This window comes from Pan troglodytes, chromosome 20, assembly GCF_028858775.2.
Source record: "Pan troglodytes isolate AG18354 chromosome 20, NHGRI_mPanTro3-v2.0_pri, whole genome shotgun sequence".
NCBI classification, from domain to species: Eukaryota; Metazoa; Chordata; class Mammalia; order Primates; family Hominidae; genus Pan; species Pan troglodytes.
In genome coordinates, this window is record NC_072418.2 from 57,595,730 (window position 1) to 57,612,125 (window position 16,396).

The 16,396-nt window shown below is 47.8% G+C and overlaps 2 protein-coding genes across 3 annotated transcripts in view; both read left to right on the forward strand.

Annotated features, from left to right (window-relative positions):
- Positions 1 to 16,396, forward strand: part of KIR3DL5 (killer cell immunoglobulin-like receptor) — a 45,600-nt gene that overhangs the window by 15,046 nt on the left and 14,158 nt on the right. Inside the window, 1 exon segment of the mRNA NM_001104609.1 lies at positions 13,967 to 14,019. Within this exon segment, the coding sequence (NP_001098079.1) occupies positions 13,967 to 14,019 (53 nt within the window).
- On the forward strand, positions 819 to 13,750 carry KIR2DL6 (killer cell immunoglobulin-like receptor). Of its 2 annotated transcripts, XM_054672946.1 has the most exons (8): positions 819 to 852; positions 1,239 to 1,274; positions 2,034 to 2,318; positions 3,753 to 4,052; positions 5,583 to 5,876; positions 9,094 to 9,144; positions 13,399 to 13,503; positions 13,722 to 13,750. In XM_054672946.1, exons 1-8 carry the CDS (start codon positions 819 to 821, stop codon positions 13,748 to 13,750), a joined length of 1,134 nt encoding a protein of 377 aa, XP_054528921.1. The 2 variants fall into 2 exon arrangements, with proteins under 2 accessions (XP_054528921.1, XP_063656904.1); XM_063800834.1 differs by lacking the exons at positions 9,094 to 9,144; positions 13,722 to 13,750 and having other exon boundaries at positions 13,399 to 13,508.

Genomic DNA, 16,396 nt, shown 5'->3' on the forward strand with positions numbered 1-16,396 from the left:
CCTACGTGTAACCCTATGGTCCTGTGTTATTTGTTGAGAAAATATTCTATTCCACCTTAAACTACATGGCAGCCTTTGTCAACTATAAAGGGACTGTGTATCCACAGATGTATTTTAGACACACTTTTCTGTCCAGTGGTTCTCTGTATCCCCTCTCATGAGGATGCTGCATTTTATATAAACTTACAGAACCCCTTAAAATTTGGTAACCTCAGTCCTCTGATTTGTTATTATAGGTTATTTAGTTTGCTTTTTTTTTTTTTTTCTTGAGACACACTCTTCCTCTGTCACCCAAGCTGGAGTTCAGTGGCTCGAGCTCAGCTCAATGCAACCTCCACCTCCCAGGTTCAAGCAGTTCTCGTGCCTCTGGTTTAGTACTAGAAACTCAAGCAGGAAAATTAGAATGGCTTTTTGTCACAATTACTCTGATAATGTTAATAATACCTCTTAGATATTTTGCACATTACACATGAAGAAGAGTTTGAATCTCAGATAAAAACAAAAATTCATCAAAAGTCTTTAATGAAAGCACAGAATTCAATCATCTCGTGTGTGAGAGTTTGGATATGAGACGTCTTTTGAGTCTGGTCATAGTGAAGGACGCAAGGTGTCAATTCTAGTGAGAACAATTTCCAGGAAGCCATGTTCCGCTCTTGAGCGAGCACCCACTGGGCCTCATGCAAGGTAGAAAGAGCCTGCGTACGTCACCCTCCCATGATGTGGTCAGCATGTAAACTGCACGGGCAGGGCGCCAAAAAACATCCTGTGCGCTGCTGAGCTGAGCTGGGGCACGGCCGCCTGTCTGCACCGGCAGCACCATGTCGCTCATGGTCGTCAGCATGGCGTGTGTTGGTGAGTCCTGGAAGGGAATCGAGGGAGGGAGTGCGGGGATGGAGATCTCGGCCTAGAGGTAAAGATCTGGGCCTGGAGTGGAGATATGGGTCTGATGTGGAGATATGGGCCTGGAGTGGAGATATGGGCCTGGAGTGGAGATCTGGGCCAGGAAGTGTTGATCTGGGCCTGGAGTGGAGATCTGGGCCAGGAAGTGTTGATCTGGGCCTGGAGCCTGGGTCTCTCCACAGCCGAGAGCCCTGTTCTTGGCAGCAGGTAGGCAGGGAGGCTAAGTTTACCTTCAGCCAATCAGGGGCCTGGCTACCAAGACTCACAGCCCAGTCGGGGCAGCAAGGGAGGCCTGGTTTGCCTGCAGGTGGATGGTCCATCATGATCTTTCTTTCCAGGGTTCTTCTTGCTGCAGGGGGCCTGGCCACACATGGGTGAGTCCTTCTCCAACCCTTAGGTTGTCATCTCCCCACATAAGAGGATTTTCCTGAAACAGGAGGGAAGCCCGGTGGGGGATTTTCTTATAAACAAGGATGAGGAGACCCTGGGGTGCTCAGCCCACAGTTCCGACCTTGCCCTCCCCAGCCTTCCTTTCCCTGGGCTGAGTCAGGTTCTGTGGGAACCCGGGAGGGCAGACTGGGGTCCTCCAAGCTGTGCTGTGCGGCGGGGATGTGGTGTCACTGGCAGAGGAAGGGAGCAAAGCAGTGCTAGGAACAGCAGGCCTCTGAGGACAAAGGTGTAACTCACACCCTCCAGCGTTTCCATGACGGTAGGGGCTGCAGTGTGGCTGCTGTCATTCTACCTAAGAGGTGGGGGAACCCCAGCCATGGCCCTGACATTCCAAATCCTCTGATGGGGGCTCAGTTGTGTATTGTGGTTCACACATTGGCTGCTATTCCATTCACAAAGGACATGCCCTCGACTCCATGTCTATTTGTGTTGTTTTACGCGAGTAATCTTGCACTATTAAAATCTAGTAAGAGTCGCTTATTCAGCACCTGCTCAAAGTTCTCAGCTGACACTGTTGTTGCAGGGAGATGCCATGTCTATGCGGGATGGGTCCTTCCTGTAGCCCTGGGCACCCAGGTGTGGTAGGAGCCTTAGAAAGTGGAAATGGGAGAATCTTCTGAGCACAGGGAGGGAGGGGCGGCTCCACATCTTCCTGTCTAAGGCGGCGCCTCCTTCTCCCCAAGGTGGTCAGGACAAGCCCTTCCTCTCTGCCTGGCCCAGCGCTGTGGTGTCTGAAGGAGAATATGTGACTCTTCAGTGTCGCTCTCATCTTGGGTTTAACGAATTCAGTCTGTCCAAAGAAGACGGGATGCCTGTCCCTGAGCTCTACAACAGAGTATTCCGGAACAGCCTTTTCATGGGCCCTGTGACCCCAGCACATGCAGGGACCTACAGATGTCGGGGTTCACACCCACACTTCCTCACTGGGTGGTCGGCAGCCAGCAACCCCCTGGTGATCATGGTCACAGGTCAGAGGGCTCCTGTCTGGGATTCTCCTTGTCCCACCTCCTGAGTCCCAGAGCTTCTGGTGGGGGTGTCCACCAGCGTCCCATCATCCAGACCCTAACTGTATTTGGGGTAAAGGGGGATTGAATGCAGGGAAATGGCTGCTGTGGTGGGAAGAATAATTGTCCCCAGTGATGACTATATTCTAATCCCTGGAGTCTGTGACTATTTATGTTATAAGGGAAGGGACAGAAGGGGAAGATGGAGCTCAGGTTGTTGATTAGTTGACCTTGAGATGGGGAGATGGCCTGGACTGTCCCAGTGGGCTCAGTGTAATCACAAGGGTCCACATGAAAGGAGGAGGAAGAGGGGAGTGGGGATTAGAGCAGCATAATGGGAGACTCAGTCAGCTTTGAAGGTGGAGGAAGGCCATGAGCCATGAATGCAGGTGGCCTATAGAGGCTGGAAAAGTCAAGGAACTGATTCTCCTGAGTCTCCAGAGGGAACACAGCCCTGCAGATGCCTTGATTTTAGCCCAGGAAAAACAGGGTCTGATTTCTGTCTCCAGAATTGGAAGGGGTCAGTGTGCTCTCTCCTGCTGCCATGCTTCTGATAATTTTCTACAGCAGCAACAGGAAACCAACACTGGAACCCAGGTCAAGGACAAGTTAAGAATCGACACAAGGATAGCCGGGCGTGGTGGCAGACGCATGTAATCCTAGCGACTTGGGAGGCTGAGGGCAGGAGAATCACTTGAACCCAAGAGACAGAGGTTGCAGTGAGCCTAGACCACACCACTTCACTCCAGCCTGGGCGAAGGTGTGAGACTCTGTCTCCAAAATTAATTAATTAAAGAAACCAAACAAGGAGAAGGTTGGCTACCCTGAGATCAGCAAGGGTGGGATGATGATGCCACCACCAGGCTCCATCCACATAGGGAGGGGTTGATGCTCCTCAAACCAGCACCAGGAGCCAGCCTATGGAAGCTGGCACAGGCATGGCAAGAGTGGCTCCCAGTCCCCACCAGGAACAGGGTGTGTGGACACTGGTGCCTGCCTTACTGATCAGCTCATACCTCCTGCCAAGGATTCCAATTCGTCCAAAAGAGATTGAACCAGGCTGCTAAGAGCCTCGACGTGCAGACTATCCTGGTTCCTCTTCCACCCCCACATGGAAGCAGGAAAGACATCAGTTCGAAATAGATACAACAGCCCAAGAGATGAGGCTGAGCCCAGTGGCAAGGGAATCAGAGGCTACTAGAGACAGAGGGACAGAGAAGAGGGAGGGAGACAGATGGAAGGAACTGTACCAGGAGTTGTGGGCACAGAAAAGAACATGAAGACACAGAGAGGAAGGAGACAGACAGACACCAGTGAGGGGAAGCCTTACTCATTCCAGGTGCCATGGATGGGATGATAAAGAGAGACGCCTTCTAAACTCACAAACTCTCTTCCTAGGCGTCCACAGGAAACTTTCCCTCCTGGCCTACCCTGGTCCCCTGGTGAAATCAGAAGAGGCAGTCATCCTGCAATGTTGGTCAGATGTCATGTTTGAGCACTTCCTTCTGCACAGAGAGGGGAAGTTTAACGACACTTTGCGCCTCACTGGAGAGCTCCATGATGGGGTCTCCAAGGCCAACTTCTCTATCGGTCGCATGACGCAAGACCTGGCAGGGACCTACAGATGCTACGGTTCTCTTACTCACTCCCCCTATCTGTTGTCAGCTCCCAGTGACCCTCTGGACATCGTGATCACAGGTGAGAGTGTCCAGACATTCTTCTCATTGTCATTGGGACATGGACTGAATGATCCAGGACTTAGAGGTCCAGGTGTTTGTAAGGAAGATGAGCTTGGTATTCTTATGGAGAGAGACTGGCTTGGTGAGGTCTGTACCAACAGAGACAGAGAAACAGGAGACACAAGTACAGACCAGGTGTCATAACAGAGGACAGACACAGGGGCCATACCGAGAGTTAGAAAAGACAGAAAGAGTTAAAGGAGACACAGACAGACATGTCCCAGAGAGAGGTGTCCTTCCATGCTGACTTTGCTCAGAGACCTGGCACAGGTTAGAAGTTTCATTTCTGTTTTACCTCCACAAAGTGTTCTCTACCAGAAGAACCCAAGGACACCCATATTTCTGACCTGAGTTGGGCCCTGTGGCCTCAGGCCTTGTGGCACCTGCAGATGCCGTGTTTATTCTGACACCTCTGCCTTCCATGCAATGGAGAGTAATCGTCCCAGGATATCATGGCCCCAGAACACCAACCCCTGTATGCTGTGTGAACATGCGGTCCCCAGACTGGATTCTGAGGCTCACATTCCAAATAACCCCACATATGAGAGGATCACTGAGAGACACAGAGAAAAATCAGGAACACCAAAAAGCAAAGACATAAACACACAGAGAATGAGCCAGAGGAAGGAGATTGAGAGACTCACAGACACATAAAGGAGAGAAAAGAGAGCAGAGAAGTGGAGAGAATGATGGAAGGGAGCAGAGACAAAGCACTAAAATTAGAGTCCTGAGGGAGAGGCACAAGGACATAGAAAGATGGAGATGTGGGGATGAATTGAAGAGATTCCAAAGAGAACTAGAGAGACCAAGAGGCAGAGCAAGACAGATGATAGATGGATAGCTATAGATAGATGATAAATAGGTAGATGATGGATAATTGGTTATAGATACATAGATGATGATTGATTGATTCATTGATAGATGATACATAGACATGATGATGATGAAGATAGATAATACAAAGAGATAGAGAGGCAGACAAGGAGAGAAATCATAGAGAGAGAGAGAGAGATGATACACAGATATAGATAATAGATGATTGATGGATAGATAGACAATTGATAGATAAATAGATGATATATAGATATAGATGGCAGGTAGAGAATTTGTAGTTAGACACCGAATAGATAAATAGATAGATCAATAGATAATAGATAGAAATATGCAGAAAGTTATGAACAGGACACAAAGTGAGAAACTCAGAATTAAAAAAAAGTAACATCAAGTCAACCAATCCAAGGAGAGTCAGACAGAATAAAGCAATCCAAAAAGGGAAAACATATCTAGAGGTGGGGAAGTGAGGTCAGAAACCTAGAAAGACAGAGAAGGTGGAAGGAGGAAATAGACATGAAGAGAGATGGGTGGAGGGTGAGAGAGAGAGAGAGAGAGCATTAGGCCATAGAGCAGGGGAGTGAGTTCTCAGCTCAGGTGTGAGGGGAGATGTGACAAGGAAGAACCTCCCTGAGGAAACTGCCTCTTCTCCTTCCAGGTCTATATGAGAAACCTTCTCTCTCAGCCCAGCCAGGCCCCACGGTTCAGGCAGGAGAGAGCGTGACCTTGTCCTGCAGCTCCCAGAGTTCCTATGACATGTACCATCTATCCAGGGAGGAGGGGGGCCATGAACGTAGGCTCCCTGCAGGGCCCAAGGTCAACGGAACATTCCAGGCAGACTTTTCTCTGGGCCCTGCCACCCACGGAGGGACCTACAGATGCTTCGGCTCTTTCCGTGACTCTCCCTATGAGTGGTCAGACCCGAGTGACCCACTGCTTGTTTCTGTCACAGGTGAGGAAAGCCCATGCCTGTCCCATGTCCTATGATCCTAGAGCCTTAGATGAGAAGCTTCCTGCTGATGATGGAGAGAAGCATGGACAGATGCAGAGAGAAGACGCAGCCTCGGTGTGAGGGAGGGATCAGGGTGCAGGATGGCAGACAGGGCACCTCCAATCCCTCCTGCACGTCCTGCATGGAGGCCCACGGCCAGGGCTCCAGGCACCCAGGCAGATGGAGAAAGCGGTCAGGAGAGACCCAGAGAAGGGGAGACTGGGCTCAGTTTGGGGAGATCAGAGGTTCCCTCAGCCCCTCAACATTACCCATTTCCCAGAAGCCCATCCTGGCCTCTCACCTACACAGAGATGTCATCACCAGCAACCCCTACACTCTTTTCTTTTTGTTTGAAAAAATATTTACTGAGGTTAAATATACCTATATAGCTTACCACCTTTAACATTTTTTTTTTTTGAGGCAGAGTCTAGCTCTTTCCCCTATGCTGGAGTGCAGTGGCACAATCTCAGCTCACTGCAACCTCCGCCTCCTGGGTTCAAGCGATTCTCCTGCCTCAGCCGCCTGAGTAGCTGGTACTATAGGCATGCATCACCATGCCAGGCTACTTTTTGTATTTTTAGTAGAGAGGGGGTTTCACCATGTTGGTCGAGCTGGTCGCTAATTCCTGACCACGTGATCCACCCGCCTCAGCCTCCCAAAGTGCTGGGATTACAGGCATGAGCCACCACACCCGGCCACGTTTACCATTTTTAAGTGTAAAGTCTAGTGGTCATAAATACATACATATATATTTGTTTGTTTGTTTGTTTGTTTGTTTTATCCTCCACCCTTTTCTTCCTGGTCTCTGGTAGCCACCATTCTACTCTCTACCTTCATGAGATCCACCTTTTAGCTCCTGTATATGGGTGAGAAATGAGAATCTTTGTAATGACTTCCAGTTCCATCCATGTGGCTGCAAATGTCAGGATGTTATTCTTTCTATGGATGAGTAGTCTCCACTGTGCGAATGTACTACATTCTCTCTATCCATTCATCCACTGATGGGCAGGTAGGTTGACTCCACATCTTGGCTACTGTGAACAGTGCTGCACCAATCATACGAGTGCAGATATCACTTCGATACATTGATTTACTTTCCTTTGGATATAAACCCAGTAGTGAAATTGCTGGATACCATGAAAGTTCTCTTTTTAGTTTTTTGTTTGTTGTTTTGTTTTTGTTTTTGTGACAGTTTCCCTCTGTTCCCAGGCTGGAGTACAAGTGATGTGATCTCGGCTCATTGCAACCTCCACCTCCTGGGTTCAAATGATTTTCCTGCCTCAGCCTCCCTAGTAGCTGGGATTACAGGTGTACGCCACCATGCCTGGCTACTTTTTGGTTTTTTTAGTATAGATGGGGTTTCCCCATGTTGGCTGGGCTGCCCTCAAACTCATGACCTCAACTCAGGTGCCCGCCTCAGTCTCACAAAGTGCTGGGATTACAGGCATGATCCACCGCACCCAACCTCTTTTTAGTTCTTTCAAGGACTTCCACACTTTTCTCCGTAATGGCTGTACTAATTTACACTCCTACCAACAGGCTACCAGGGTTCTCTTTTCTCTACCAACTTGCCAGCATTTGTTTTGCCTGTCTTGCAGCTAAAAGCCATTTTATATTATTTTATTTTATTTTATTTTATTTTATTTTATTTTATTTTATTTTATTTTATTTTGAGATGGAGTTTCACTCTTGTCACCCAAGCTGGAGTGCAGTGGCACGATCTCAGCTCACCACAACCTCCATCTCCCAGGTTCAAGCGATTCTCTTGCCTCAGCCTCCCAAGTAGCTGGGATTACAGGCATGTGCCACCACGCCCGGCTACTTTTTGTATTTTTAGTAGAGACAGTGTTTCTCCATGTGGGTCAGGCTGGTCTCAAACTCCTGACCTCAGGAGATTCGCCCACCTTGGGCTCTCAACGTTCTAGGATGACAGATATAAGCCACCACACCCGGCCTAAAAGCTATGTTAATGGGGTGAGATGAAAACTCACTTCAATTTTAATTTGCATTTCTCTGATGATGAGTGATAATGAGCACTTTTTCATATGCGGGGAAATTTCATGTCTTTTGCTCCTTTTTCAATTAAATCATTTGTTTTATTGAGTTGTTTGAGCTTCTTATATTTCTAGTCATTAATCCCGTCTCAGATGCATAGTTTGCACATAGTTGCTCCCAGTCTGTGGGTTGTCTCTTCACTTTGTTGGTTTATCTTTAGCGGCGCAGAAGTTGCTGAGTTTGATGTAATCCCAATGGTCTATTTTTGCTTCGATTACTTGTGTTTTGAAGGTTTAAAACAAAATGTCTTCCTTCAGACAAATGTCGTGGAGCATTTCCCCAATATTTTGTTCTACGTGTTTCATAGGTTCAGGCCTTAGACTCACATCTTTAATCCATTTTCATTTGATTTTTGTGTATGGTGGCAGGTAGAGGTGCAGTTTCATTCCTCTGCATGTAGATGTCCAGGTTTCCCTGCACTGTTTATTGAAAAGACTGTCCTTTCCTGATTGTGAGTTCTTGGCACCTTTGTCAAAGTCCATTGGATGGGCTGGGCATGGTGGCTAACACCTGCAATTCCAGCACTTTGGGAGGCCGAGGCGGGTGGATCACCTGAGGCCAGGAGTTCAAGATCAGCCTAGCCAACATGGTGAAACATCATCTCCACTAAGAATATAAAAATTAGCTGAGCATGGTGGTCAGCACCTGTAATACCACTACTCAGGAGTTTGAGGCAAGAGAATTGATTGAACTCAGCAGGCTGAGGTTGCAGTGAACCGAGATTGCACCTCTGCACTCCAGCCTGGGTGACAGAACGAGATTCCATCCTAAAAGGAAAAAAAAAAAAACCATTGGATGTAAATGCATGGATTATATCTGTGTTCTTCATTCTGCTCCATTGCTCTATGTGCCTTTCTTCATGCCAACGTCATGCTGTTTTGCTTACTACGACTCTGTAATATATTTTGAGATCAGGTAGTGTGATGCTCCTGTTTTCTCTTTATACCTTGAAGTCTCAAGACAGTGGGCGTCACATACAAAAATTATGGAAAAAAGAATCCCAGGACTCCCAGGGCCCAACATTAGATAACAGAGTGTTGGCCATGAACCAACCTCAAAGATTTCCTTTGAGTAGAGGACAGGCAGCCTCATTTCCTCACCTCTCTCCTGTCTCGTGTTCTAGGAAACCCTTCAAATAGTTGGCCTTCACCCACTGAACCAAGCTCCAAAACAGGTGAGTACAGAACCCTCTTATATCTGCTTTTGGAAACTTGGAGAAGTGGAAGCCTTGGATTCAGGCATTGACTCAGCATCTCGCAGCTCTGACATTGTGCGCCTGTCTTCCACCATCTCTGAACTCCAGATTCTCCAACAGCAAAATGGATCTGGGCCCAACCCAGGGCTCAGTGAAATCTCTTCATCTCTCATTTTATGGAGCTGAGACCTCCTACAAGCTAGAAGAATGATTGCCAATCTGACATCCTTCTCAGGAAAAATGCAGTGTTTTTTCTGCCTGCATTCCTAACTGGAGGATAAATTCCTGGGGACTTGAGAGAGGGAAGGGAAGGGAACATCTGATGAGGGCGAGGTGTTTTAGAGAAGTTGCACTTGCCAAGGAATGAGCTCCTGTTGGTCATGAGGCAACCCTGGCTGACTCAGCAGAGCAAGAGCCTTGCCGTAACAGAGAACAGAGCTCATGCACGCACACTTCGACTCACTGACTCATTCAGCCACAGCCCCATGCTCAGGCTGTGCAGTGTGGAACCTTTTCCTATTGATGCCATAACAAATTTCCACAAGATTCGTGGGTGAAAACTAAACGGTTTTTTAATTATCTTACAGTGCTCTAGCTCAAAGTATGAAGTGCATCTCACTGGGCTAAAATCAAGGTGACAGCAAGGCTGCCTTCCCTCTGAAGGTTGCAGGCGAGAATCTGCTTCTCACTTGTCCCAGCTTCTAAAGGCTCCCAGTTCCTTGGCTCCTGATCCCCTTCCTCCTTCCTCAAAACCCACAAAGACTGATCACATCTCACATGGCATCACTCAGACCCTTCTTCCTTACCACACCTCTTTCTCTGAATGCTGCTCTCCCTTCTTCCTTATCTTTTGAAAACTTGGGGATTCTATTGGGTTTACCAAGATGAAAATCCATCATAATCTCCCGGAAATCATCCAGGATACCCTTGTTTTAAGTTCAGCTGATTAGCAACCGTAATTCCATCTGCAATCTTCATTCCTCCTTTCCATGTAAAATAACATATTCACAAGCTATGGAGGCTAGGACAGGGACATTTTGGGGTGGGACAGCATTCTCCTGCCTTCCACAAACAGTGAACATGATGCATTTGGCCTCTGCTCTTGGGACACTGATATTGCAGATGGTTAAATGGGAGGGCAGAAAATGAATGCACAAGTGGACCAATAAATGAATGATCCATTGGGAAGCATCTGTGCATGAAATCTATTTGTTTGTTTGTTTGTTCGTTTGTTTATTGAGACAGAGTCTCCCTCTGTCTTCCAGGCTACAGTGCAGTGTCACGATCTTGGCTCACTGCAACCTGCACCTCCTGGATCCAAGTGATTCTCCTGCCTCAGCCTCTCAAGTAGCTGGGATTACAGGCAACTGCCACCATGCCCGGCTAATTCTTTTTGTATATTTTTTGTAGAGAGGATGTTTCACCATGTTGGCCAAGCTTGTCTGAAACTCCCAACCTCAAGTGATCCAACCGTCTCAGCATCCCAAAGTACTGGGATAACAGGCGTGAGCCACGGTGCCCAGCCAGAATTCAAAATCAGTAATAGATAATGCTGAGTGTATGATTTTGGGTGACAGAGAAGGTCTCACTAATCAGATATTTGTGACATTAATGAAAAACACGGATTGAACCCCTGAAAGATTGGTGGAAGGATTTTGCACACAGCTGTCAGCCATGAAGGCACAAAGGTGAAAACAATCTGAGGTTGAAGGAAGAGGCTCTGCCTGAAATGCTGGGAATGACGTGGGGAGAATGACAAGACGACTGTGGAGAGACGGAGAGCACACTGGGTACACAGGAAACTAAGGAGGAACAAAGAGGGTGTGTTTGATACTCACAGCCATTGGATTCACCTCGGGGTAACCAGGAATCCCTACATGATTAATAGTGACTGACATGAAAATAAGGGAGGCCCAGGCGTGTAACTGGAATCTAGGAGACCATGGAAAAGGCAATTCCCGCCCCACTGGTGATATATGGCGCTGATTTAGACCCTACGTGGATGAAGTAGATGGATATAAGATATGCTTGTGAGGTGGAATCATTGGCTGGAAAGGCTTGCTGGGTTTGATTTTCCTAGTTGTCTAATCCTCGCTTAATTAATTTCTTTCTGAGATTCATTCCTCCTACACATAAATCAATACCTGGCAAAGGAGTGACAGATATATGAGGGGTGGTGGAAATGAAGGGACCTATTATAGCATAATATACAAGTTTGTGAATGGTGGCTCATGCCAGTAACCCAGCACTGCAGGAGGCCAAGGCGGGTGGATCACATGAAGTCAGGAGTTCTAGACCAGCCTGGCCAACATGGTGAAACCCTGTCTCTATGAAAAATATGAAAATTAGCCGAGCATGGTGGTGCATCCCTGTAATCCCAGCTCCTACTCTGGAGAATGAAGCAGGAGAATGACTTCAACCCAGGAGGTGGAGGTTGCAGTGAGTGGAGATTGCATCACTGCACTCCAGCCTGGGTGACACAAGGAGACTCCGTCTCAAAAAATAAAAATAACAAATGCATAAATATAATAAAACACACACGAATGACAAAGGCACCTGAATTCCAATCATCATTTTTCTATTTCTCTATAATTACTTCTTTGATCCTTTACCTTACCCATTAGGCAATCAGCCTAAAACCTCTTCCCTATTTGGCTTTCTGTGAACATGAGATCATATAGAAAATGTGAAAGCCCACTGACTCCTCCAGCACAGATCGTGGAATAGAGAAAGTGCTCTGTTCATCACAAAAAAAAACATGCCCTCTCACCCAAATCCCCCACCTCACCCCTACTTCCAATCACCTGTGGAGATTCAGATAGACAATTGGGAGGTAAACATTAATACTCCTTGGAGTGAGTCCAGATCTTGGAATCAGAGGTCAGCGCCAGCACTAGCTCCTGCTCCCCTTTCCTACTAATTCACAGGAGGACAGGAGGTATTGAAGCAATAGATGGTCGAGGGGTGGTCCTTCCCTCAGCCTCTCGGGTAGAACAGCAGCCTAACCTGTGTCTCCCGAGATCACAAAGAGTAGGACGTTTCACACGGGCTTCAACACTATTTCCTGGCTGTTTGAAATAAGAAAATTCTATTTCACTTTTTTTATCTTGATTTCACTTTTGTTTCCTTTCCTTGGAGAATGCAAGTTGTTTGACTCAAGAATGCTGTGGATGTAGAAATCCTAAAGCACATTCGCTGTGTATCAATCCCAGTGCAGTCTTCCCAGAGAAGACTCTAAACACCTCCTGGACTGCACCTGGGCCTATGCCAATTCCTATCACTCACCGTCACTTCAGGGAGACAGAACACACAGAGAACACATTACACAGGCAGGTTCATTACTAACAGATAAGCAGCGAGTGACAACAGAAGCCTACATTTCAATGTGAGCCAGTCCCTCAAGGCTCAGAAAAGCTGCTCGGGACATATGGATTCACCTCATTTGCAGTGTAGCTGGGGGAAGCTACACTGGGTTTTGTACCCTGGAGCCACAGGAAGCACTCAGCTAAAGCACTGCATGACGTCCTCCTCCAGGAAGAACAGGAAGACAGCCCAGGCTGTTCTGGGACGTTCCTCCTGATCTCAGGACGTTGCTGTCTTAGTCCATTTTTGTTGCTCTAAAGGAACACTTGAGCCTGGGTAACTTCTAAAGAAAAGAGATTGGTTTGCCTCACCCTTCTGCAGGCTGTACTGGAAGCATGGCACCAGCATCTATTTCTCGTGACGGCCTCAGGCTGCTCCCACTCTGACAGAAGGGAAGGAGGGTCTGTCTGTGAAGAGACCACAGAGATCACACGGCAAGAGAGGGAGCAAGGGGGAGGGGGAGTGATGGAGCTTCCAAGCTCTTTTGAACAACCAGCTCTCCAGGAACTAATAGAGGGGGAACTTGCTAACCCCGTCTCCTTGGGACAGCATTGATCTGTTCATGATGGATCCACCTCCATGACCCAAACACCTCTCAAGAGGCCCAACCTCCCACACTGGGGGGTAAATTTCAATGTGAGGTTTGAAGGGGTCAAACATCTCAACTAAAGTAGTTGTATCCTCAGCACATTCTATGGTTACTATGAGAGCTATAACTGAGAAAGCAGGAGAAAGCTGGGTCTCCCGCCATCTGGGTGCTTGTCCTAAAGAGATGCTGTATGTGGTTACCTGTCAATCAAGAAATGCGAGACAATTCATAAAGAGGAAGTGCTATGATTAGCTTCTTATTGGTGTCTCATCTTCTTCCAGGTAACCCCAGACACCTGCACGTTCTGATTGGGACGTCAGTGGTCAAAATCCCTTTCACCATCCTCCTCTTCTTTCTCCTTCATCGCTGCTGCTCCAACAAAAAAAAGTAAGTCTCATGAAGCAGAGGCCAGAGAGCTCAGGGCCATGTGGGGAAGCAGGATGGGAGCACGCGGGTGTGTGTTCCTCACAGGCAGGATGGTCCCTGGCCCAAGGCAGGAGCCACAGAGGCAGGACTTTCTAGAGAGAGCACCAGACTCCCTGTCCCTGCCTTCAGCTCACAGACCATTGCCTGATTCTCAACTGTATCCTCACGTCCCCTGCAGCCACTCACATCCAGGAGAAGGTTCCATGACAGGCAGAAAGTGGGAGACAGAATCAATGGGATGGGAACTCAGAGCTATTCATGGGATGGGTCCTTGAGCTCACAGAGATAGAATGTCTGAGTCTGCTGTTGGCAACTGAGGGACCTCAGGCACCTATGGCCTCCCGCTGTATGTGGCTATCTGCTTATGAAATGAGGACCCAGAAGTGCCCTCCGAGCTGTTTTGTTGACTTCCGTCTCCTACAGATGCTGCTGTAATGGACCAAGAGCCTGCAGGGAACAGAACAGTGAGCAGGGAGGTAGGTGCTCCTCGGCCCAGCCTCGTGGCTAGTGTTATTCCCAAAGAGTCCTGAAAAATGTGAGCACCCTCCCTCACTCAGCATTTCCCTCTCTCCAGGACTCTGATGAACAAGACCCTCAGGAGGTGACATATGCACAGTTGGATCACCGCGTTTTCACACAGAGAAAAATCACTCGCCCTTCTCAGAGGCCCAAGACAACCCCAACAGATACCAGCGTGTACATAGAACCTCCAAATGCTGAGCCCAGATCCAAAGTTGTCTCCTGACCATGAGCACCACAGTCAGGGCTTGAGGGGGTTTTCTAGGGAGACAACAGCCCTGTCTCAAAACTGGGTTGCCAGCTCCCATGTACCAGCAGCTGGAATCTGAAGGCGTCAGTCTTCATCTTAGGGGATCGCTCTTCCTCTCACCACAAATCTGAACATGCCCCCCTCTTGCTTACAAATGTGTAAGGTCCCCACTGCCTGCTGGAGAGAAAACACACTCCTTTGCTTAGCCCACAATTCTCTATTTCACTTGACCCCTGCCCACCTCTCCAGCCTAACTGGCTTACTTCCTAGTCCACTTGAGGCTGCAATCACACTGAGGAACTCACAATTCCAAACATACAAGAGGCTCCCTCTTAACATGGCACTTACACACATGCTGTTCCACCTTCCCTTATGCTGTTTCACCTTTCTTCAGACTATTTTCCAGCCTTCTGTCAGCAGTGAAACTTATAAAATTTTTTGTGATTTCAATGTAGCTGTCTCCTCTTCAAATAAACATGTCTGCCCTCATTGCTGTAGGTAATTTGACACTGTATTCACTGAAAGAAACCGCTGTTACCATTACCATGTCCATATAACCCCATCTGTTCTCCTCTGGGTTCTCACCCCTGGACTCTGAGCTTCTGGAAGGAGGGTGGAGCCTCATTTGTCTCTGGGACTCCAATTTCCATCAAAAGATGCAGCACATAGGAGGCTCCAAGGATCGTGAATCACATGAACAAGTGATATTCTTGCTCTCTGCAGATCTGGAAAGCTGGCAGAGTCATTCCACGATGTAACATTTGTAGAGTCATAGGCCTTGTTAGTCTCATCTCCACGGGGACACATATCAACATATCATCTTTCATACTATAAATATACAGCTGGTCCTCCATATCTGTAGGATTTATAGGTGTTTATTGAACCAACAATAAATCAAAAATATTTTGAGAAAAAAATCCCCGAAGTTTCAAAAAGCAAAAAACTATGTTGAATCAACACAAATTGAGTGGCGTGTAGGCTGTGTCAGGAATTATAAGTAATCAAGAGATGATTTCAGGTATACAGGGGGATGTGCATGGGTTCTATGCAATTGCTATGCTTTTTTTTTTTTTTTTGGGACAGTCTCACTCTCTCACCCAGGCTGGAGTGCAGTGGCGTGATCTCAGCTCAATGCAGCCTCCGCCTCCCAGGTTCAAGCTATTCTCATGCCTCTGGTTTAGTACTAGAAACTCAAGCAGGAAAATTAGAATGGCTTTTTGTCACAATTACTCTGATAATGTTAATAATACCTGTTAGACATTTTGCACATTACATATGAAGAAGAGTTTGAATCTCAGATAAGAACAAAAATACATCAAAAATCTTTAATGTAAGCACAGAATTCAATCATCTCGTGTATGAGAGGTTGGATCTGAGACGTCTTTTGAATCTGGTCGTAGTGAAGGACGCAAGGTGTCAATTCTAGTGAGAACAATTTCCAGGAAGCCATGTTCCGCTCTTGAGCGAGCACCCACTGGGCCTCATGCAAGGTAGAAACAGCCTGCGTATGTCACCCTCCCATGATGTGGTCAACATGTAAACTGCATGGGCAGGGCTCCAAATAACATCCTGTGCGCTGCTGAGCTGAGCTGGGGCGTGGCCGCCTGTCTGCACCGGCAGCACCATGTCGCTCATGGTCGTCAGCATGGCGTGTGTTGGTGAGTCCCGGAAGGGAATCGAGGGAGGGAGTGCGGGGATGGAGATCGGGGCCCAGAGTTGGAGATATAGGCCTGGAAGTGGAGTTATGCACCTGGAGTGGAGATCTGGGCCTGGAGTGGAGATCTGGGCCTGGAGTGGATATATGGGCCTAGAGATGGAGTGATGGGCCTAGAAGTGGAGATCTGGGCCTGGAGTGGAGATGTGGGCCTGGAGGTTGAGATATGGGCCTGCAGTAGAGATATGGGCTTGTAGTGGAGATATAGGCCTGGAGATGGAGATATGGGCCTGGAGATGGAGATATGGGCCTGGAGTGGAGATATGGGCCTGGAGTGGAGATATGGGCCTGGAGTGGAGATATGGGCCTGGAGGTGGAGTTACGGGCCTGCAGTAGAGATATGGGCCTGGAGTGGAGATGTGGGCCTGGA